The sequence below is a fragment of the Armigeres subalbatus genome, chromosome 2 (genome assembly GCF_024139115.2).
Source record: "Armigeres subalbatus isolate Guangzhou_Male chromosome 2, GZ_Asu_2, whole genome shotgun sequence".
Classification (NCBI taxonomy): domain Eukaryota; kingdom Metazoa; phylum Arthropoda; class Insecta; order Diptera; family Culicidae; genus Armigeres; species Armigeres subalbatus.
In genome coordinates, this window is record NC_085140.1 from 162832404 (window position 1) to 162855161 (window position 22758).

General features: G+C 37.5%; 1 protein-coding gene across 1 annotated transcript in view; it reads right to left on the minus strand.

Moving 5' to 3' along the window:
* Positions 1 to 22758, minus strand: part of LOC134209342 (uncharacterized) — a 123327-nt gene that overhangs the window by 47245 nt on the left and 53324 nt on the right. The window contains exon 2 of the mRNA XM_062685331.1: positions 11321 to 11381. Coding sequence (XP_062541315.1) covers positions 11321 to 11362 — 42 coding nt within the window. The 5' untranslated portion in view covers positions 11363 to 11381. The remainder of the gene's footprint in view (positions 1 to 11320; positions 11382 to 22758) is intronic.

A 22758-nucleotide genomic window follows, 5' to 3' on the forward strand; every position in this document is an offset into this window, starting at 1 on the left:
CGAGCCCACTTCCTCAATATCAAAATTAGGCCTTTATTGCCGTTCCACCAGCGCAGCGCCAGCGTTATGCATCTGACTGCTAAGCTTCGTCGCAGTTAAATGACTCAAGATATGAATGAACCCTCGTCCAACGATCGCGTCGATATGGTACACTTGACCTACTTTGCGAAGATTTCTCCTTTTTCGGACAGCCATGGATACCTATGTTGATTATTGTATCGCAGCAAAACGACGACGACGACGGCGGCGGCGTTGTGTCCCATGCGTTCATCCAGTGAGCAAATCTGGACCCATCACGTGCTTCCCCGATCTCCCACTCTTCTACAGACTATCAATTTAAATGTTTTGATGATTACTACCAGATAAATAAGCACGGGCACCTTATTGCAACAGCCCACGTTTTCTCTTTCGTGCTTTGTGGGAATGTGCTTTTTTTTCTTATTGACGGTAATCATGAATGCAACGTGACCCACTATCTTTACATGGGATAAAAAAAGACCCAGATATGGCTGCGACCCGAGTAATTCAAGTTTGTAGAAAGCGATACAAATTTAATGCGAGGTCTCGTTTATTGCTGGATGTGAATCCACATTATGCGCGTCAACCTGGTAGATTAACAATACTCAATTTGAATAGATTAAAGTTTTGAAGTCCTTTCAAGCAGAGATTTCGTTATTTCACTTATTATTCCCCTACTACTGGATAGAGTTTGTTTAATCTGAAAAACAAAAAGATACCGAACACCATTGAAACATTGGCTGTATGCTTCCCTCAGCAGCTAGAAAATCTAGCTCTTTTTAGGACTTCATGTATTGATGGCAGTAATGTTAGATTTATTTTCCATTATAACATTGTGGGCAGAGAATATGAATCACTTACTACACCCACCCAACGACTGTTAGATTCTCTAACAATTTTAAACAAGAACCTACCAAAACCTTTAGAAGAACTGGACATATGCGAAATTGTTAGATTCTTATACAAAAAATGTAAGCTCACAAACAAATATTGTAAGAAAAGCTTGCAAAATTGTAAGGTCTCATGCAATATTTGTATAAGAATCTAGCATTTTCGCATATGCCCAGTTCTTATACAGGTTTTGGAAGGTTCTTATACAGAATTGTTAAAAAAAAAACTAACAATCACCGTTTGGGGTATGAGCTATTACATAGGTCTGCGTTTTTTAGGCACGTTTGTGGATTATTCGTATGGATAAAATTTCATTCGAATTCAAAAAATGAACCATTTTAACCTACAAAAAGATATAATAATTCTCTCCCAGTCGAATGGAATGGTACAAAAACGTATTGCATTCTAGAGTAATACAGATTGTATTACTTTCTTACTAAAAACCTATAAAATCGATTTTGATAAAAGCGAGTCATCTTACTATGTAAATAAATATTCATTCACTCAAATCGGTCAAGTCCATCTGTATGAAAAAAAAATAAGACTGAAAAGAGTACATACACACCAAGATCAAACAATTTCTCATTTTTCGACCCTAAAAAGAAAATGTTTTGGAGTGGAATTATACTTTGTTGCACGAGAAAGGCGACACTTCTCGAAGTTTTGGTTCTAAGACCGAAAAACAGAACGCATATGCAAAGTAAGCACAGTGACCTTGTCGAATGCTTCTTATTAGCAGGTTTAATCTTAAACCAAATCAAACCTCTTCCAGCTTTCCAGCAGTTGGGGGAACAATGGAGAATGTTGACAGCTTCCAACATGCTAAAGTGGTGGTACATATTGTATGGGAAAATACCTATATGGCTTTCACTTTAGCATCTTATGTGGCATCTTATACGATCTTTTGTTAACTGGGTGGTGTATGTACCTAGATCGACCAGGATAAAGATGGTGAGGACTGCACGGGTAAAAAACAAGAGCTGAAAAGTGGCTAAACGAGTCATAATTTTGGGAAAAAAAAAGGAATTTTCATGTTATGAAAATACACCATGAAAAAAGGTCATGACATCATGACCAATTTTGCCGAAACGTAACCCTGGCGTTACGTTTTCGGAATTAGATGACAAAAAGTGGCAAACTGAGTCATGATATCATGAAGCATGAGCTCCGGAACCATGAACTATAGTCATGAAAACAGAATCATATAGCTCATGAAACTGATAACTGTCATTTATGATTTCGATTGATCCGACGGAATTTTTTATATCTTTATTAACGAGACTTTCAGGCCAAGGCTGGCTCGACTCGTAACCGACGGATTTGATATATTTTGTTTTTGGACATATTGACAAGTCAATGTTCGAATCAACAATTATGCAGGATAACTTATAAGTATATAAATTACAAATAAATTACAAATTGCAATCAATATAGCAAAATCAGCAGAATGAAACTCATAGGGATTGCTTCTCAAGATGCGTATTGAACTATTTACACTGGTAGTCTGGTCAATCGGTCTGCTTCAAATTAAATATTTAGTTGGAAAATAGCTGTACGGATTATGATCCTATGATTCGAATTCCGTTCACAATGGACGGATTTCGAATCAGAATGTATTAATTTTATTCATCTTTTTATCATATTTTTCGTTGTTATCAATGCAGTACAGTGAGGCACATAAAGGCCCTCGCGCACCTGTTAACGAGCGTTCTATTTGAATTCGTATTTTCTAGAGCCTATATAAAATCGGTTATAACAATTATTATAAAAATCCTGCATTCTTCCATAAGTTTAAGAAAACTAGAACCATACATCTGAATTTCTAAACAAATCCTCTCTGAAATAATATTCATTATAAAATAGGCAGAAAAATCAATATGCAAGCTTTCTCCAGGAATTCCTTCGACAATTGAAGTTTGTTTGAGAAACTGCATATGTAACATTTTTGGCCAAAATGAGATTTTTATATATTCTGAATCGTCGTCCAAAAATACGTATTCTGGCAAAAAATAAGAAAAAAAAATTGTTCAGGAATGTATGTTTTTTTCGTTTGTTCGAGAAACTACATATGTCCACGCATTTTGAAGAGCAATTGTGGAGTACTGCTTACAGTTTTTGCACCAAAAGTGCCCCAGGGTGTTGAGTTTTGCTAAAAACTATTGATCTGTATCGAAGAAATCGAAAGATTCGATGCCAATTTGTTCAAAAACAGTTTTTCGTTGTTTTCTCGAAATTGTGTAAAATGGACTTATGCAGTTTCTTAAACAAATGATTCAATTGCTCCTGGCATTCTATCCGAAATTCTATCAGGGATTCTTTAGGAATGCCTCCAGAAACTTCTTCGGCAGTGTCTTCAGGAATTCCACCATAAATTTTGACGGGAATTGATCTGAAAATTCCACCATTATTTACTCCAAGAAAATCTTCACGAACTTCTTTATAAGTTCTGCAGAACTCCTTGCAATAATTCAAATAATTTCGTGCTGTTTCCCATAATTTTTAAGAATAGGACTATTCCGTGGAAATTCCGCAGAATTGCCAGTAAACATTCCTGTGAATTTGACGAAAAATCTTCGAATTTCTTGTGTAAATTCCATAAAATTTTCCGTGAATTGTTTCGAATAATTTCTTGTAAAAATTTCAAAGAATTTCTCCAGGAATTCCACCGGAAATTTATACAGAAATTATACCGAAAATGAAATCAACAATAGAATTTTCGGAGGAATTCCTAGATTAATTCGCAATGAAATCCTGAAAGAATACCGGCGGAAACTTCAAGATTTCTACTGGGAGATCCTCCAGGAGTTTCTCCGAAAATTCCTCCTGGAATTCTTCCAGGAGTTCCACCGGCATTTCCACCAAGAATTTCTCTAGGATTTCCTTCGAGAATTATTCTTGTAGTTCTATTGGCAGTTCCTCTGAAAATTCTTCCGGGAATTTCGGCAGAATTGGAATTTATTTAGGCTTCTTCAGTAATTTATATAGATTTTTCACCAGAAGCTCCTCCGAGAATTTCTCTGCGAGGAGCTCAGGGAATTCTCCGGGAGGTCCCCTGATGATGATGATGGTCCAGCTACAAACCCCAACAAAGGTTTCAGCTAGACGAGATTTGTCTATACGATGAATTCTGTTGTTTGCGAGAATGCTTCTGGTAGCTTCCCCGGGGTTCCTTTGAAAATTCTCCCGGGAGTTTCTTCAGAAATTCTTCCAGAAAATTCCTTCGAGAGTTCCTCCGGGAATTCCACCAGCAATTCATCCGGGAGTTTCTACGGAAATTCCTCCGGGAGTTCCACCAGAAGCTATTCCAGGAATTTATTCAGGCTTTTTTCAGGATATCATTTAGGCTTTGTTCAGAAATTAAGCTGGAAATTCCTCCCGAAGTTCTTCCGAGGTCCTCTAGGAATTCTTCTAGGATTTCCTCCTGAAATTCCTCCGGGAGTTCTTACGGGAGATCTTAGGTGAGCTCCTCCGGCAGTTCCTTCGGGAATTCCTCCGGGAGATCCACCAGCAGTTTCTACGAGAATCCCTCCGGGAGTTTCAACGGCAGTTTCTCCGGGTGTTTCTCTGAAAAGGAACTCCCGGAGGAACTCCCAGAGTAATTTCCGGAGGAGCTCCCGGGGGATTTTCTATAGGAATTTCCGGAGAAATTATCAGAGGAATTCTCGGAGGAACTGCCAATAGAACTTCTGGAGGAATTTATTGAAGAACTACAGGAAGAATTTCCGGAAGAAATTCTGGAGGAACTCTCGTAAGAATTCTAGGATGAACTAGGAGGAGTTCCTGAAAGAATTCTTAAAAGAACCTCCCGGAGGAATTTCCGTAAGAACTCCCAGAGAAATTCTCCGAGGAACTTCTGGAGGAATTTGTAGATAAATGCATAAAGAAATGCTAAATGAATTCCTGGAAGAAAGCCTGATTGAATTCCCGAAGGAACTACTGGTGGAACTTCAGAGGAACATCCGGTGGAGTATCCCTAGAGGAAGAGAAAAAATATTTCTGATGGAACTTCCGAAATCCCATTTCCCGTGAAATTCCTGCCAAATATCGTCCAGGAATTCCCTGTAAAGTTCCTGGAGGTATTACCGGAGAATTTCTTGGAAAAACTTCTGGAAGAACTCCCGGAGGATCTCCCACAAGCACTTTCGGAGGAATTCCCACATGGAAATCCTGAAATAATTCTTAGAGAAGTTCCTAAAGGAATTTCCGAAAAAATATCTGAAGGAATTCCCAGAAAAATACCAGGAGGAGTTAATGCAGAAATTCCCAGATGAAATCCTGAAAGTATTCCCAGATGAATTGCTGAAGAAAATCCCTGCGGATTGTTCCGAAGAAATTTCTGGAAGAACTCTTGGCAGATATCCGAGTAAATTCCGAGTGAAGTCCGGAAGGAGTTCTAGTACACTTCCGCGGAAAATCTCCCGGAGAAATTCCTGAAGGAATTCCTGGATAAGTACCTGAAGAAACTCCCGAAAAAATACCTGTAAGAATTTCTGGGGAAATACTTGGACGAATTCCAGGAGAAATTCATGAAGATATTTCTAGAGGATTTCTTGAAGGATATTCTGAAGAATTCCAGATTGAAATGCTAGATGATTTCGCTATTGAATGTTTGGAGGTATTCCCGGAAAATTTCCTGGAAGTAATCCTGGAGGAATTAAAGGAAGAGTTCCGAGAGGAATTCCCGGAGAAGTTCCTAGAAGAATGCCCGAAGGAATTACTTATAGATTTACAAGTGAAATTATGGAGCTAAATCGTAGGATTTCCGTCATAAATTTTTGAAGAAACTTCTGGTAGAATTTTGGGAAGAAATTCCGTATGTTTTCTTGACGGAACTCTCGAATGCATGCCTGAAGGAAATGCCGGATTCTTCTTGAAGAGAGAATAGCCGAAGAAATATCTAGAAGTAAATCTTGGAAAGAAAAAAATAAATCTTCAAGGAATTTCGTCGTGAATTTCCTAAAAAAAAAATTTAGTGGGGGGTTTCTAGATGAGGAGGAATTACAATTACATGAGAAGGATTTTCAAACGATTTTCAGAGGAATTTGTGGATAACTTTCCGGAGGAATTCAGAAGTTCCCAGGGGTGCCCGAAATGTTTCGAGTTGTTTTGAACTTTCATACATTATGGATCCTGGATGCCCTAATAAGTTTTGGGAATCTTTTGAATTTCAACCACCTATTTCTGTATATGAATGGATCGTAAGGTGCACATGTTTGAGGGAATTCATTTCAGTAGCCGTTCAATCTTTCCACAATTTAGGGGGGGCGACGGCCCCTCCATGCCCCTCCATGTAAGTATGGGACTGAAGACGGCCTTACAGTTGAGGTAGAAGTCGAAATACGTGATTAAAATGTGGTGGAATTGAATGGAAAAGTACTAAACTCGTCTTGTGACGGGGAAAACTTTAATTGAGCTTGAGCTTAAGCTTGACTGACCTCCCGTAGTTGACCAGATCAGCTGTTCTTGCTCAGAGAGTCAATAGATGTTTGCATGGAGCCAGTACGCATTGTACAAGTGCTGGTGATTTCATTTGTTTAACCTAACAGCGCCTGCAACGTTGGAATGCAAGTCAATGTAAGGAAGGGGAGGAAATGATGACGCTATCTCTCGCCCAGCGTAAGACGAATACACCCCTGTACTTGCCACAAGGTCCGAAAGGCAGAGGTTCGTCTTGGTTAACGAATTGCCAATGTGATAGAAAAACAAGTGATGGATTTCTGTTGGAGGTATAGGTGATAGAAAATATGGCAACCGTCCATTTTCAGATCTAGCGATTGCTAGACACATGAAAGATATAGAAAAGAATACAAATTAGAAGAATGGAACGAGCTCAGGATTGAACCCACGACCTCCTGCGCAAGAGCCAGAAACGGAAGCCATCTCCAGTAACATTTGGGTTCTATACTGGTTTTAAAAGACTCTTATAGAACAAAAATGGGTTACAAGACCGTTACAAAACCAATAATGTTATTTGGGATATGACTACCAAGCCCGTCTTATGAATTAAAAATTTATCTAGAACAATAATAAAGAAGTACATTATTCCAAAAACTTATGTTTGAAATCAAGTAAGTTTTGCGATTTTATTTACTTTTTATTTTAGAAATCATTCATTATTCAAAGACTGATAGGATATTGAATTCAGCAAAAAAAAAAAAATTCAAAGGATTTTTGAATTTTTCGTGCAAATGGTGGAATTTCAGTTGAAATTTCGGTGAACTTCTCTTGAAAATTTTAAATAATTTTCTATGAAAACTACCAATGCTGCCCTGCGAATATTTCAAATTATTTTTAGTGTAAAAGAAGTTCTAAATAAGTTCTTGTGAATACTGAATATAATATGATTCATATTCCGAACGCTTGAATTTAAATAGCTATTTCAACAACGTGGTTCTTTCCATAGGTTCAAAAGATTAGTTTCAGAGCTCTAAAACGTGTTCGGAATATGAGTCATGTTCTGTATTTGAGTCAAAACGGTAGATTTTTGCTAAACCCAGAGGGATTTCCTGGAAAAAATCAGGAAGTCAAAATTCAGACTATTACTTCAGTTGAGAAAAATCTACTTTGGAAACATGAAAGATTTAGCAAAAAATCTTGAAAAAAATCTTTAAAGAAATAAAAATCACAGAAATAAACGCCTTCGTCATATGATTGTCGGACCGGCACTTACCTCTAATACCTCTAATCATCTGTTTCCACAAATCTTGAATCAACCCAGAATACGTCTTTAATCACGTTGTAAATAAAATTGAGAAATCTCTTTCAATAAAAGAAATAGCTCTTTGCTCTTTCCTTGATATTGAAGGAGCTTTTGACAACACTTCATACTCGTCGATGACTACAGCTATGAAGAAAAGGAAGTTTAACAAAAGTATTATAAACTGGATTCATACTATGCTTGCAGAAAGAGAAATCACTTCAGAGCTCGGGGGATCGTCTATAACCGTGAGGGCAACAAAAGGCTGCCCACAGGGAGGAGTGCTTTCACCACTTTTGTGGTCGTTAGTAGTTGACGATCTTGTAAGAAGCTTGGAAGCTAAAGGTTTCGAAGTTGTAAGCTTTGCAGATGATATTGTCATCATAGTAAGAGGAAGTTTGATAACGTAGTTGCGGAGATAATGCAGCAGGCTCTGATGTTCACATATTTGTGGTGCATGGAAGAGGGTCTAAGCATTAATCCTTCAAAGATCACTATAGTTCCTTTTACTAAAATAAGGAAATATAACTTGAAACCTCTCAGAATTGAGGAAAAGATAATTCCATTCAGTAAAGAGGTAAAATTCTTAGGAGTGATTTTAGATGCCAAACTGAATTGGAATAAACACTTGGACGCTACGATAAATAAGTCAATCAGTGCGTTTTGGGTGTGCTCCAGTACTGTAGGGAGAAAATGGGGTCTTAAACCAAAAATGATTATGTGGATATTTACTTCCATTATAAGACCAAAAGTAACGTATGCTTCGCTAGTGTGGTGGCCAAAAACCAAGGAGGCCACTGCAGCATCAGCATCAAACTTCAACGACTTGGATGTATTGCTATTACGGGAGCGATGCGCAGCACTCCATCGAAAGCACTAGAGGCAATCCTAAATCTGCTACCGTTGCATGAGCACGTACAACTGGAAGCGGAGAAGAGTGCGCTGAGGCTTAAAAGATCCATGAATGTTCTACCAGGAGACCTTATCGGAGGTCACTTGAGCATTCTACAACATTTTAAAAGAGGACCAGTGTTGAACATGATCGGAGATTGGATAAATGCGGAGGACAACTACGACATTCCCTATATGGTGCACGCAACGACGCGTACGGATTGGGATGCCGGTGGTCCTATAGTTCGTCAAGGTTCAATTGTATTCTTCACTGACGGCTCAAAAATCAGTACGAAAACTGGTGCAGGAATCTCTGGACCTGGAATATCTATTTCAGTAGCCATGGGCCACTGGCCAACTGTATTCCAAGCAGAAATTTTTGCAATTATAGAGTGTGTAAATGTTTGCTTGAGAAGAAAATATAGACATGCAAATATCTGCATTTTTTCTGACAGCCAAGCTGCACTAAAAGCATTGAGTTCCTAAAAAATGCACATCAAGAATTGTCTGGGAATGTATTCTCTCCTTGCGGCTCCTGTGTCAACTAAACTCTGTATGTTTGTATTGGGTTCCTGGACACTGTGGTATTGAAGGGAATGAAATAGCAGACCATCTCGCAAAGCAGGGCTCCAACTTGCAGCTTGTTGGCCCTGAACCATTTTGTGGTGTATCGAACAGTGCAATTAAAATGGAACTTAAAAGTTGGGAATCACAAAGGGTAATAACCAACTGGTTGGCAGCCACAAAGTGTTACCAAAAAGATTTAATATTCCAAATGCAATTGTCACTAAAAAGCTCTTAGAGCTGAACGAGCGAGCTCTTTGTACATATACTGGTCTAGTAACTGGGCACTGTCCGTGCAGATATCATTTGACAAAAAAAACATTGGACAAGTTCATAATAATATCCGTCGCTTTTGTAATATTGAAAGCGAAACATCGGACCATCTGATTTGCAGTTGTAGTGCATTACATAGACGCAGACCGAAATTTATCGATAGCAGCTGTATACAGCCCAGAGAGATTTGGTTTGCTCAGCCAGGGAAAGTGATTGGTTTTATAATCCACATCATTCCTGGTTGGTAACGTGTCGTGGCACATGACTGACCATATACTAAGTTGTGGTCAGTAATAAACGACACGTACATAAAACAGGGATATACTACAATAGTTCTAATTAATGGACGCAGTAGTTCTAATCCCCCAAAAAAAAAAAAAAAAAATCACGTTAGCTTCAACGGAATCTCCAAAACAAAACAAGAAAAAAATCAAGGAAAAGAGTCTTCGTAGGCTCTAGATATACCAACCTTTCCTCCTTCGTAGATAAACGTAGACTTTTCCGAAACCCGTAATCATAAACACCACCATCACCGCACCACCCCAAAAGGGTCTACGCGAACAGAAATGTCCAATTCGTGTCTTTGTTAATTGGCCAGATACCACATTTCGTTGACCTTGTATAATGGATCATCGATTGACACCTTATCAAAGTTTATGAAGTAACAACAAACGCCAAACAACGCCCCGTTGGGCGTTGACATTTACAATTTGCGAGCCATAATACATCGAGATGATCGAATGCCCGGTCGTGGTCATAACTCTGTCCGTTGGATATGAAGAAGGATCTTGCGTCACCGTCGTCATATCGGTCTGATGTGAAGCTTTCATTAAAGTTGGCCGTAAATATCACGATTGTACCCTACCGTTTAGCCCCGTAAGAGCTGTTATTGGTCGACTGCTGCCGTAGCACTAAATGCTCGTTTGTACAGCAAAAGTGGTGAACCGAACCGTGCCAACTACATACGGCTGGACACTGCTCGTATCGCAGGAGGCGCAAAACAGCTTAAACCAGTTTCAATAACCTCGAATCGGGGTGGTTGCCAATACGAGGGTTTAACCACTTTTTCCTGAATGAGCTTTTGCTGTACTCAAAGACTGCTTCGTGTACGGCGCGATACTACGGATAGGTTTTTAGGATGCTGGAGCTGCATGGGATTTCTATTTAGGTGGTGGAGAAGGGACATAGTACACGACAAATATTTTGCAATGTTTTGATATCCAGATACAAAGTAAATCCAAATCTGCAAAACCTTACAAATAAGAACAATTTTACAATTACAATTTTAGTAATAGCACATGCAGCACAAATTCATACTTCAAAAAATTAGAATTCAGAATCTTTTATACAACTATAGACTACAATTATAAATAAAATGAATAATTTGTGGATCAATTTGTATGATAATTTTTAATGAAACATATTTTTGTATTCGTGAATCAGTAATGCCACGATCATTGGCATTTATCAGCTTTTCTTTTTGCTAAAATTAAGGGCTCTTAAGAGAATTATACAAAACCAAAGTGCCCCTATTCCATCATTTAAATATCAAACCATGTGAGAAATAAGTCGCACTCTGTTGTGCAGCTTGGTCTATTCAAAGCTAGCGTACTTACAATACAGTCGACAACAGTGCTGCATAAAATAGCCACGAACACATCAAGTCACCACGTCGAGGACGTTGAAGGCATGACCACGACAACAACGTTTCCTTTCACCGCTTCACAACCATAACCAGGCGGTTTGGATCGGCTTTTTCATTTTTCTATTTTGTAGGACCATTAATCGTTCGCCAGTTTATAACTCTTCCGGTTTCAGAGTGTTATGATCTGCGAGCATTGTTCAAGTCCAGTCCAAGCTATAAATATTATTTCTCGGCTACCGTTAGGGAACAAAGATAATCCGGCATCATAACTGCGGTTAATGGTTATGCATTTTCTTGTTAAAGAAAGATGCAGCTTCACAGTGCGCCGCCCAGGTACTTACCAGAAAGTGTGCTAAAATAAAAACTATCGCCTGCAATTCCATGGTGCTCTCATTGGAATGCCTGAAAAGAAACCAGAAAACAAGCAACAATTAATTAATGTTCCACTGCCGGGGGTGGGAAGTGTGTCATAATTTATGGACTTTGGGATGGTAAATGACACGGTGCGAATGTAGGAAGCAGACTTGGATATAATAATTGATCATTTGTTCTTAAACAGCGTAAAGTAGATACTCATGTTCATTCTTTTGAAAATTTAATTAGAACTTGTATCTACAAAAAATATGCATTTGTGCATAATGCAGTTTGTTTAGTACAAACGAATTAAAAATTGAAACATTTCAAATTCCTATTTAGGTATATGGTATCATACTTTAATTTCGTCTTAAATCGGGAAAAATAGTAAGATTTCCATTCAGTAATAGTAGTAAAAATAAACCAAAAGGACAGGATGTTGATTGGATTAGGGCTGGTTCAGATTGGAATTGGATTAGATTTGCATTGGATTCATTACATATTGTACCTATGCTTAAAATATCATTTCAAAACGATTCAGACTTAAAATGCCAAAAGCTAAATGCAAATGAGCTTCCAATAGTTTGATTCCCTGTTTATTTTGCAAATAAATGACATTTCTTCACTCTTTGTATCGCCATAAAATTGTAGTCGGAGGTCAGTGATGTAACATATTTGAAACGCACCAAACAATTGTGCAGAAGCTAAGATAAATCCCACGTATGGCAGATAAAAAAAACACGAGGTTACCTGCCACTGTTGGGAGGAGTCAGTGGACTAACTCAATTACGTAATAAAGCGTTACACCCTCGACCACCAAAGCCAAATTTTTGCCAAATAACCTGGTCACGATTTTATCTACACTCATTTGTGTGCCACTACTAGCCTACATTTCCCTCGTTCCGCTGAAAATTCCGCCACTATGATGACGATGATGGCCAAAAATGAAAGTGCACGGTACGGGTGAAAAATTTAAATGCGAAATGACATCACACAACACCATCTAATCTGCCCCCCAAACAAACTCGCCGGGGAGAACTGGAGTTCATGTGCGCGGCGTTGCGCATCCGACTCGTCACTCACTGCTGCGCTGTACCGTGAATGGTGAATACCACATCAGCTGGCCGTGGTGCTGCATCTTCCATATATACGTTCCGTGAAAAACAAAATTATCCGCAACGATCACGTTGCGGCTTTGTTGTTGAGTATTATGCAACGCTATTTATTTCCTTCCATCAATTTTTGCTCTTACTTGCGGCTGTTGTTGATTTTCTCGATGGTCGATGATGATGACGCTCCGCTTTGAAAAAAAAAATGACGAAGCTGAGATCGCAAGCCGGCCGTAACAGCATTCCTACCTTTCTTCATGGGGTGGCGATTGTCACTATTGCTGTATAGAGTCCCAGTCAAGACAAAACCGTATTTGACGATTCACAAGCTTAGCTTAGACTGACTGTACATATCAATGGTTTCTACTCCAAGATTGATCAGAACTGGTGCAAATTTGACGATTCACAAGGCAAAAAAAGTAAAGGTTTTTACTGACTATTTTGCTTTTGCATTTTTGGTCGCGTGGCCGTGTACCGTCACTTATTTTATTTATTGTCGTCAAATTTGTAGATCGTGCTCATATTTCATCATTATGCCTCGACGTTTACTATTGTCGTTCATATGACCGGGTAAAAAAAAATCAAAATTAAACTAGAAGTTCTCAACAACCTATAAACATTTTGCATGAGTTCAAAATTGGGAAAATTCAGAACAAACATTTTGTGTATACAATTTGTATAGAGATGTTCGTATGACGCTGCTAGGTTGGTATGTTGTAATACATAACATACAATCTTGTGGAGTACACGACGTTGAGGGTTAGACTAATTACGTTAAAAACTTTGAAGGTTTTTTCAACCCTTCCTCACAACTAAATAGGATTTTTTCATATAGTTTTGAAAGGCATAAATGGCAGACCATCCTCATGCATTTAGCATAATACATGACCTTTTATACAAGCGGCTCTCAACCTGGGGTACATGTACCCCCCAGAGATACCTTCGCTGGCCTAAGGGGGTACCTCGGACAAAAATGCGTAATGGCGGACGAATTACAATTCCAATCCAAACTTATTGATAAAGTTTTGATAATTGTGTTTTTTTTTATTTCAAAACTTTGTCTTGTACATAATATGCATGGCGATCAGTGAATCAAAGCCAATTGAATCCACAGTCCTCCATAACCAGCACAGTGCATGAAGGGCTGTGGAACAAAAGATCAAACGGAAAACCTTCGAATGAGCAAACTTTAAAAATCTTGAATGCAATCTATCTGATCTAAACAAAATGTTGAATAATGTGTAAAATCTAGAATCTGAAGTTTTGGAAGCCTCCGTTTAACAGGTATGAAGGTTTTGCCTTTCTCGTATACTAAGTATACGTAAAGGCTATAATTTCACTCCAAAACCAAACTTTATGGTGAGATGGACCAACCCTGGCAACCCTGGTGGCATTGTGCATCTCGATTCGAACGTAATTCTATCGAGTCGAACATGATTGGCATTACGGGTTTCGATTCGATCTCGAAAACGACTCATCGTTCGAGTATGCTCGAGGAGGTACAAGAATAACGAAATGTTTTGGCATTACGGAAACTTGTTAGCACACTGAAAAACGACTCAAGTCGAATGAAAAACACTCGTCACCTTTATAGCTTTCGAATGTTGTTCGAGAGTTTTTTCTTGCTGAAAGTTTTTAATTATATTTGTTATTATTTCTCTACGGGAAGAGAATAAATGTTTTATTATTGTCTCTTGAGGAAAAGAATGTCATTAGTATACCTACTTTTATAGTTTCCAGACAATATGCAATCTCTAATTATCCCGAAATCCGCGTAAAAACGACTTCAACTAAAATCGTATTTTTGACGATTTCGATAAATCGCGTTATAAATCTATGAGGAAAATCTGCGTAAAAACGTGTATATTTCAAAATCTACGTAAAAATAGATGAGTTAAATAAAAAAAAACGCACATGAGAAGACCCAAGTACATTTAACTAAAATACATGGAAACATCAAAGTAATTTATTATCGAATCATTTTTTAACTTTAAATTATTTAGCTCAAATTTGGATCTGTGGCATACACTCGAATAAACATAAAATTTATAATTTGTATCGTAACAGTATCACAATTTACAGAACATGTCGTTTTAATTGGTTGCAACTGCTCAATAAATAATATTGCTTTTTAAAGTCATTGAGCACAATTTGCTTGTTTATAAATTAACTGCCAATTCATGCCCTGAAGGATGCCTTTCCAACAGGCAACATGCTACACGCAGATGAAATTACTCTTATTCTCTCTGTTTACTCACATTCGCCATGCGCTGAAGGTTGTCTCTCCAGCGGGCGGCATACTAAACACGGAGACAGCTATCTCTTATTCTCTCTGTTTACATTTCGTTTGACAGAACATACTCGATTGCACTAGTACAGCATTATTCGAAATCTTGTACTGCGACTGAATGAAGTCGAACGAAATAGATAATGCCGCAATTTTTTCTAAACGAATCCAAAAACTTACGAATCGAGTGATTCGATTCGAGATGCGCAATGTCACCCCTGGTCTTAACCAAGCAATCGAGAAAAAGCAAAAAAAAAAAAAACCAAACTTTTGATAAAAGGCTCGGAGACCCATAGTGTTATATACCAATTGACTCAGCTCGACGAATTGAGGTGATGTCTGTTTGTGTGTATGTATGTATGTGTGTGTGTGTATGTGTGTATGTGTACAAATTTTGTAGACACACTTTTTGGAACTTAGCATTACCCGATTTACTCGCAACAAGTTGCATTCCCATTGTTTGCTATTGAAAATTGACCTAATCGGACATTGCATATCGGAATTATTGAAAAATCATTGTTTTGGAAAAAAAATTTCAAAATCGAAAAAAAAATTTTTTTTTCAAGAATGGTGGAAATGCATAGTAATTAATGCAAAAACATGCAAAATAATAGAAAATATGCGATCTATCCCCTAAAGTGCTTTTTTGACCTTTCCTATGTGTTTTTTTCACGAGAAAGGCATCATCGCCGCTAGGTGGATTAATCTGGTTTTTTTTTAGAAAAAGCTGCGTTGCTTTGTTGCTCTTCTACGCTTCTTGGAAGCCTTCTCCCAAGCAGCTCGAAGGCCTCCTTTCAAGATGTGCAGAAGCCTTCTTTCAAAAGGTTCGGAAACCTCCTTTAAAGAGGCTTAGAAGCCTTCTTCCTTCGGAATTTTCTTTGAAATTCCTTTGATTTTTTTTCTAAGGAAAATCGTTTGGATATTCCTTGAATATCTATAATAGAAAATGTTTAAGGGACCACTTCGGATTTTTTTAAAGAGTTTCTTTGGAAATTCATTTAGCAATTTGTGTGAAAATTTCTTCTGAATATGTTGAAAATCCTTCAAAAATTGTTTTAATAACTCCTCCCAGAATTCTCTGAAAATTCCTTAGAAAGTTCTTTCGGGAATTTCTTTTATTAAAACCTAATGGATTTTTTTACAAAATTCATGCAGGCACGGTGCTTCATTTACCGTTATTATGAAAAAAAGTATACCATTTAATCGGAAGCCGCCATTCGATTCCTACTATAATTATACGCTTCTGGACAAATTTTCAAAAAAATCGTTGGTGAGATTTCGAGTTATGCCGTTTTTAAGTTTTTCGATGGAAAACTCCTTGTTAACCATTTTCGGCCCGGGCTACTATTTCAAATTTTAAAATTCCCTGTTTCCTTGTTTTTCAACCAATTTGCATGAAATTTTGAGGAAAGATGCATTATACCCTATATTTTTGTGTAGATGTATTGATCAGGTGACTAAGTCCATGGGGACGGTTTAAGGTGGTTATACAACAAAGCCACAAATCGGCCATCTTGGAAACCACGTGCTTTTTCTAGTGATTTTCCAAGAGCACATTGGGAGAACCACAGCGCTTATGGAGATGAAACATCCGTAAATCGTTTGCTTACTTATGCTAAAAAATCGACTTTAATTTCAGCATTGTACGAAAATTATTACGCTTAGATTTGAGATTTTGATTACAAGAGTAGAAAACCGTGTGGTGAATTTAAAATTCACCACATGGCTTGATTGTATAATCACCTTAATCGAGGGGGTCTTCTGGGTCAAATGGGCTTAAAATAGGTCAACTTCTTTTTAATAGCAGATAACTAGTAGTAAATGCTCCCAATAATGATGCAATCGGTTTTATTTATCATTTTGAAATACGGGAAATTGAAAACTGAACGTTTGGACCCTCAGATTTGGGTTATAGGAGTTCCAAGAACCTGGATCGTTCAGGAAAGATGTCAATTTTTAGGTTCTGAATCCTAGCTTGCGATACATCCTGATTTTTCAACACAAATACAATAGGATACATTTGCAGATCATCTGGACACATTGGCCACTTCCGGAAGTACACTGGGAAACTGGTGCTCCCAAGGGAAGGGGTGACTTTTTGATAAAAAATCCATAGCACATCGTAATAACTTTGTTACGAAACGTAGGCTTGATTTGAGCGCATGTAACCGAAACAATAGCACCCCTAGTAATTTCAAAGTCCATTCTGTAAACCAAGTAAGAGAACTTAGAGAAGTAGTGCGATGATGTTTGTCAACGAAGGAACAGACACACCGAATTTGTAAGTAGTTAAAATATTTTGTAAAGCAGTTTTCAATTAATAAAACTATAGTTGATGCATTATTGTATAAATATGATGTTAAATACAACTTATCCTAAAATGATTTGTTCAATAAAATTAATTCCCCTGCACCTATAGTAGAACAACCGTGCATATGTAGCTCTGGAAGGTGCAATTCGAAGATCTGGTGTGCCAAGAGACGGAACCATCATCAACAAGTTTTACATGCTTACATGCTTACATAAACTTTGTCAAAACTATGTACCTGGTGGCTGGCAGAGCACGTGGCAGTTCAAAAGGTGTTGGTCCCGAGGTGGAAATGGATGGAACACTCGTTACATGTGATAATGACGTTAGCCGTGAGGTGGTTACAAGTGGGTTTTTTTTTTGGGTTTGTGTAACCAGCTAAAGTCTCGCAGCCTACAACCAGGGACAAAACTAGCTCTGCACACATCGTTTATTCGTCCAGTCGTCGCCCTGTACGCTCATGAAGCATGGACGGTAAAATATGCAGACTATCGAATTCTCGGAGGGCTTGAATGAAAAATACTGCGCTCAATACTTGACGGTGTGATGGAAAATGGTGAATGGCGCAGAACCATGAATCACGAGTCTACCAAGTGTACAAAAGTACAGACATCGGCAGGCTGATAGAATACGGCAGATTACAGTGGGCTGGACATGTAGTGCGTATGCCGGAAGAGAGACCAGCAAGTCATGGTTAGCCGAGAACCTGAAAGAGAACGTTGGCTCCGGAATAGACCCCAGATTCGCTGGCTATGTGCAATCGAGGAAGATGCGCGTGCGGTCGCCTTGCAGGGAGATTTTTTTTTTAATCTTTATTAGAGTGATTTTTAAGATAATACAAAGTTCATCACTTGCCTTGCAGGGAGACTGCTGACTGGCGGTCCAAGAACGAGCCACCTGGAACAAGACATTACATTCGGTTTTGCTTCGGACCACACGGAGTGTACGACTATCATCGGCACATGTAGGTAGAGATTCAATTGATTTTGCATAAAAAATCGTTTTCAAGTTTTTACGTTGTGCTATGTATTTTTAACTGATTTGCAATGCGTTTTCCATCGAAAAACTTAAAAACGGCATAACTCGAAAATCTCACCCACATTTTTTTTTTGGAAATTTGTCCAGGAGCGTAGAATTATAGTAGGAATCGAATGGCGGCTTCCGATTGGATGGTATTTTTTTTCATAATAACGGTAAATGAAGCAACGTGGCAGGAACTATTTCGGAAATTTTGATGGTAGATTTTTTTTCCGAAAATTTATTAAAGTATGAAATAGGAAATACTAAAAGAAGTTTTTGAAGTAATTTAGGAAAGAACTCTTAAAGTAATTTCCGAATGATGGCTATAATAATTTCTGAATGAATTTCAGAAGTGATATTTGAAAAATATTCTTAAGGAATATTCGAATGCCTCAAGGAATTTCTAATTAAGTGGAATGTCCGAAGGAATTTCTAAGGAAAAATCGAAAGAAGTCCTCAATAAGGTTTTGACGAAACCTCGTAAGAACTCAAAATTTTATTCCTAGAGCTTCGGAAGGGATTTCATAACGTATACTGGAAGAATATCTTTTTGAAATTCCGGAAATAGTTGCTGAAGCAATCTCTTGAAAAAAGTTGGAAGGAATAAACCAATTTCCGCAGAAATTCCTGGAGCAATTACCAAAAGAAACCATGAAGAAATTTCCTAAAGAATTCTCTTAAGGGAGTTTCTTAAGGTTTTCCTGAAACAATTTCCATGGGTAATTTCAAAGAATTTTCCGTAGAAATTTCGACCAAATTTCCAGAGCTATTTTCGATGAAATTTCCAAATGAATTTCAGAAGAAACTCCTAAAAAAACTTCGTTAAGGAATTTTCGAAGAAACTTCGGAAGGAATTTCCGTAGAAATGCTCAAGATGCAAGTATTCCTCAAGATTTTTTTTCCTGTAGGAAGGTTTTCCTGTAGGAATTTTTGAAGGAATATCTTGTAGCAACTGCAGAAGAATTTCTGGATATATCTCCATAGTAATTTCCTGAGAATTTGCCGAAATAATCTCTGGAGGAAATTCCGAAGAAATTATTGGAGGAAAACACAAAGAAATTCAAGAATTTTGAAAATTACTTTTGGAATTAGTTCGGAAATTCTAGCGAAATTACGAGAGCCGAGGTGTGGAATTTTCGATGGAACACCTGGAAGAATGTCTGAAAGTATTGTTAAAGGGATTCCTGAAGGAAATTCCGGAGGGGTTTCTAAAAGACAGGGGCGTCTCGTGGACTTTTGCTACACCTGTTCTACCATGCTGATAAAAAAACATATTCATCAAGCTGTGTGGTTTTGAATGAAAGTTGTACATTTAATCTAATATTACAACCTTTTCTTGTACAACTTAACCAAATATTAGAAGATAAAAAAACAATTTAAATAGAAAGGATTTACAAAACAATAATTAGGTTATTAATCTCTTCTGTTTCAACAATGTTTTCAATTTAGATGCACTTAAAATTTTAAACTCTCGCAAATCGTCCAAAATCTAACTTGGTAACAGTTGGCAATAACTGGATATTGCTCAGAATAGAGATCTTTAAAATCGGCTCATTCCACCATTCGGGGTATACGGGCCGCTAATATTTAAACTCTCACATATTTTTTTTTTTGCTATGAAAGAAATGTTATTAACCATTATTAGTATAATAATTATAGTATATAATCAGTATATCAAGCTCTATCTGGTAAAAGGGCGAATGTCGCAAGAGAGGATTCTCTTCGTTGACTTCCCCTCTTTTAAATAAAAGTGACAAGCAGTGGATTTCATCGCGGTTTATCACCTCAGAATGCAAGTTTTTATTGTTTTCTATCGTTCTGAGGGAAAAAACGCAACGAAATCATCTGCTTGTCACTTTATTTTAAAAGAGGGGAAGTAGGCGAAGAAAATTCTCTCTTGCGACATTCGCCCTTATTCCAGATAGAGCTTGTTATAATTACGTGACGACCAATGAGTCACATTTAGAAGCTGAAATGTGTTCCAGTTATTTAATTCTTCAAATTTAGTGAAAACTATACCTTTTTCTATCGGGGAAACAAACATTTAGCTGCAATTTGATTATACGCCAAGCATGTGGCGTTTACTTGATCTGCCTACGAAATATTTTGTTTGTTTAGATGTTAAAATTATTGGAAATATTACGTGAAACTTTGTTTAAAAAATTTACTGAGTAAATTATTTGCCCTAATAATTAATTGACAAGACATTAATTTCCTACTTCTGACCTAAAAATGGTTACCTGTTCCATGAACAGGTAGAACGTATGGACGAGTCGCCACTGCTAAAAGAATTCTTAGACAAGGAAAGGAATTTGAAAAGAATTTTCGAAAGAATTCCTTAAAGGATTCTCGGATACTTATTGAAAAGTGATTACTGAAGTAATTTTCGAAGCAACTTCTGAAATAAATTCTAAAAGAGTTCTCCAGAATATTCGAAGAAGTATGATGATAAATTGAATGCAATCCACATATTTTTGGTTTTTTTTTTAGCAAGTCTCAATACCAGATACAAAACAGGATTTTGTTTTACTACTTTCTGGATTTTCGAAGGAATTTCTGAGATGTTCCTGAAGGGCTTCTTTTAGAAAGCTAAAGATATATGAAAATTGCTATTAGTATTTGTTTGGAAATTCCATTGAAAATTTATTCGAGGATTCTTTCAATAATTGTTTAGGAAATTCCATCAACAATTCCTTCAGAAATTCGTTTAGAATTTCTTGTCCAAAATCTATTCAGGTTGTCCGTCGGAAATTCCTCCTGAAATAGATTTGGAAATTCCTCCAGGAATTTCTTCAAAAATATATGAAATTTCTTCAAAAAATTCTTGGAGGAATTTTGTGAGACATTTCTAAAGAATTCTCGAAGGAATTCCCATCATAAGTTCGGAAGGATACATAAAAGAATTTCTAACGGATTTTCTAAAGAGATTCCCAAGATGAATTCCGAAGAAATTTCAAAAAGAAACTGCGAAGGTCTAAAGGCGTTTCTGTAAGAATTTCCAAAGGAATTTCTGGATTTATCCCCTAAATAATTTCCAGGGGATTTTCAGAAGAAGTTCCAAGAAATTCCGAAAGAATTCTTGAAGGAATGTCCAAAGAAATTGTTGTAGAATTTTAAGAATGTCGGAAATTCCTTCAGAATTCAATTTGGAAATTCCGTTCGAAAATTCCTTTACGAATTATTTCAGAAATTCCTTTGGAAATTTTTTTGAAAACACCGTAAGGAATACCTGTGAAATTTGTTTCATGAGAACCTTCGGAAGTTGTTTTAAGGGAAATCCTTCGGGAATTTCTCTGTCACCCTTATTCGTGTTTACGTACGAACGCGCTTTCGAACGAAAACTGATGCGCATTCTCGTTTACGCCAGCAAAATCAAATGGGGAAACGATTCAAACGAACTGCATTCGTTCGAAAGTTTCGGTCGTCCGTAAACAAGAATAGGGGTGTATGATTTTTTTGGAAATTCTTTCGGAAATTATGCTACGGATTCCTTCCTTTCTTTATTAGCTTAGCTTAGCTTGATTGACTGTACACATTGTAGTTGCTAGTCGTGATTGGCTGAGAAACAAGAAATATGCACATCTCACGAAATGAATAGTTTTCTTGTGACCAGAAAGCTGTTCTTACTGTACATGCTTTGGACTTTCTTAAATTCAAGACCAATAACGATGCTGGCCACGTCCTCACAGGCAATTAGGATTAGTGGAAGAAAATTAGTTTGACACTCATTGCTGCTAAACAACGAGAAATCCTCCGCATCTCCATGAGCGCACTGGAAGGGAATAGTATGTTAGCGACGAACCGCAATATAAGTGCGCGATTCACCGAACGCTATAGAGATATCTTATCGTTTTCGCTAAAAATAAAACATCCGATGACTACTGCAAGCTATGGAAGATCGCGCTTGTCTCGATCCGAGATTTTCGTTACCTAATTTAAGAATTTCCTCTGAAATTCTTCGGAAAATCCTTCAGGAATTTCTTTGAAATTCCATTGGAAATTGGTTTTGAATTTCTACGGAAAACCCTTCAGATATTCTATTAAAAATACCCACGGAAATTGTTCAAAAACCTTCCTGTGGAGTTTATTCTAGTTGTAGGCAAGCGGGAGCCTCTGAAACACCTTATGTCACTAATGGCTAACTACGTGTGACTGACGATACATTTCCCGAATGCTTTGATTGCTTACTTTCAGTTCTGGTTCACATTAAGCCTACTCAGATGGTTTACTGCCGCTAACCGTAAGTCGAGCACATCTGTATATGGGCCTCCATATACAGATGTGCTCGACTTGCGGTTAGCGGCAGTTTAGGAGTTATTGAATATTTGCTTTATATAGTAGCAAGTGCAGCAAGTGCCATTTCGCTGCCACACACTTCCACAATGTCTTTTGAAGAATTCCTGTTATGAATTCCTTTGGAAATTGTTTTAGGAATTCTTGCCGTAATAGGAATTAGGAACTCCCACACTTTTGTTTAATGAATTGCATCAGTAGTTATTTCAGGTTTTTCTCAAATAAATTCTTCTAGTAATTCCTTAAGAAAACCATTCAGAAAATCTAGGTAGATATTCTTGGAATTCCTTCGAAATTCCTTCAAGGATTTCCTCCAGAATTTTGTCTAAGACATTTCTCCTGAAATTTAATCAGAAATTCCATAAGACCCTTGGATATTCCATGAGATTTTTTTTCGGAAATCAGGAA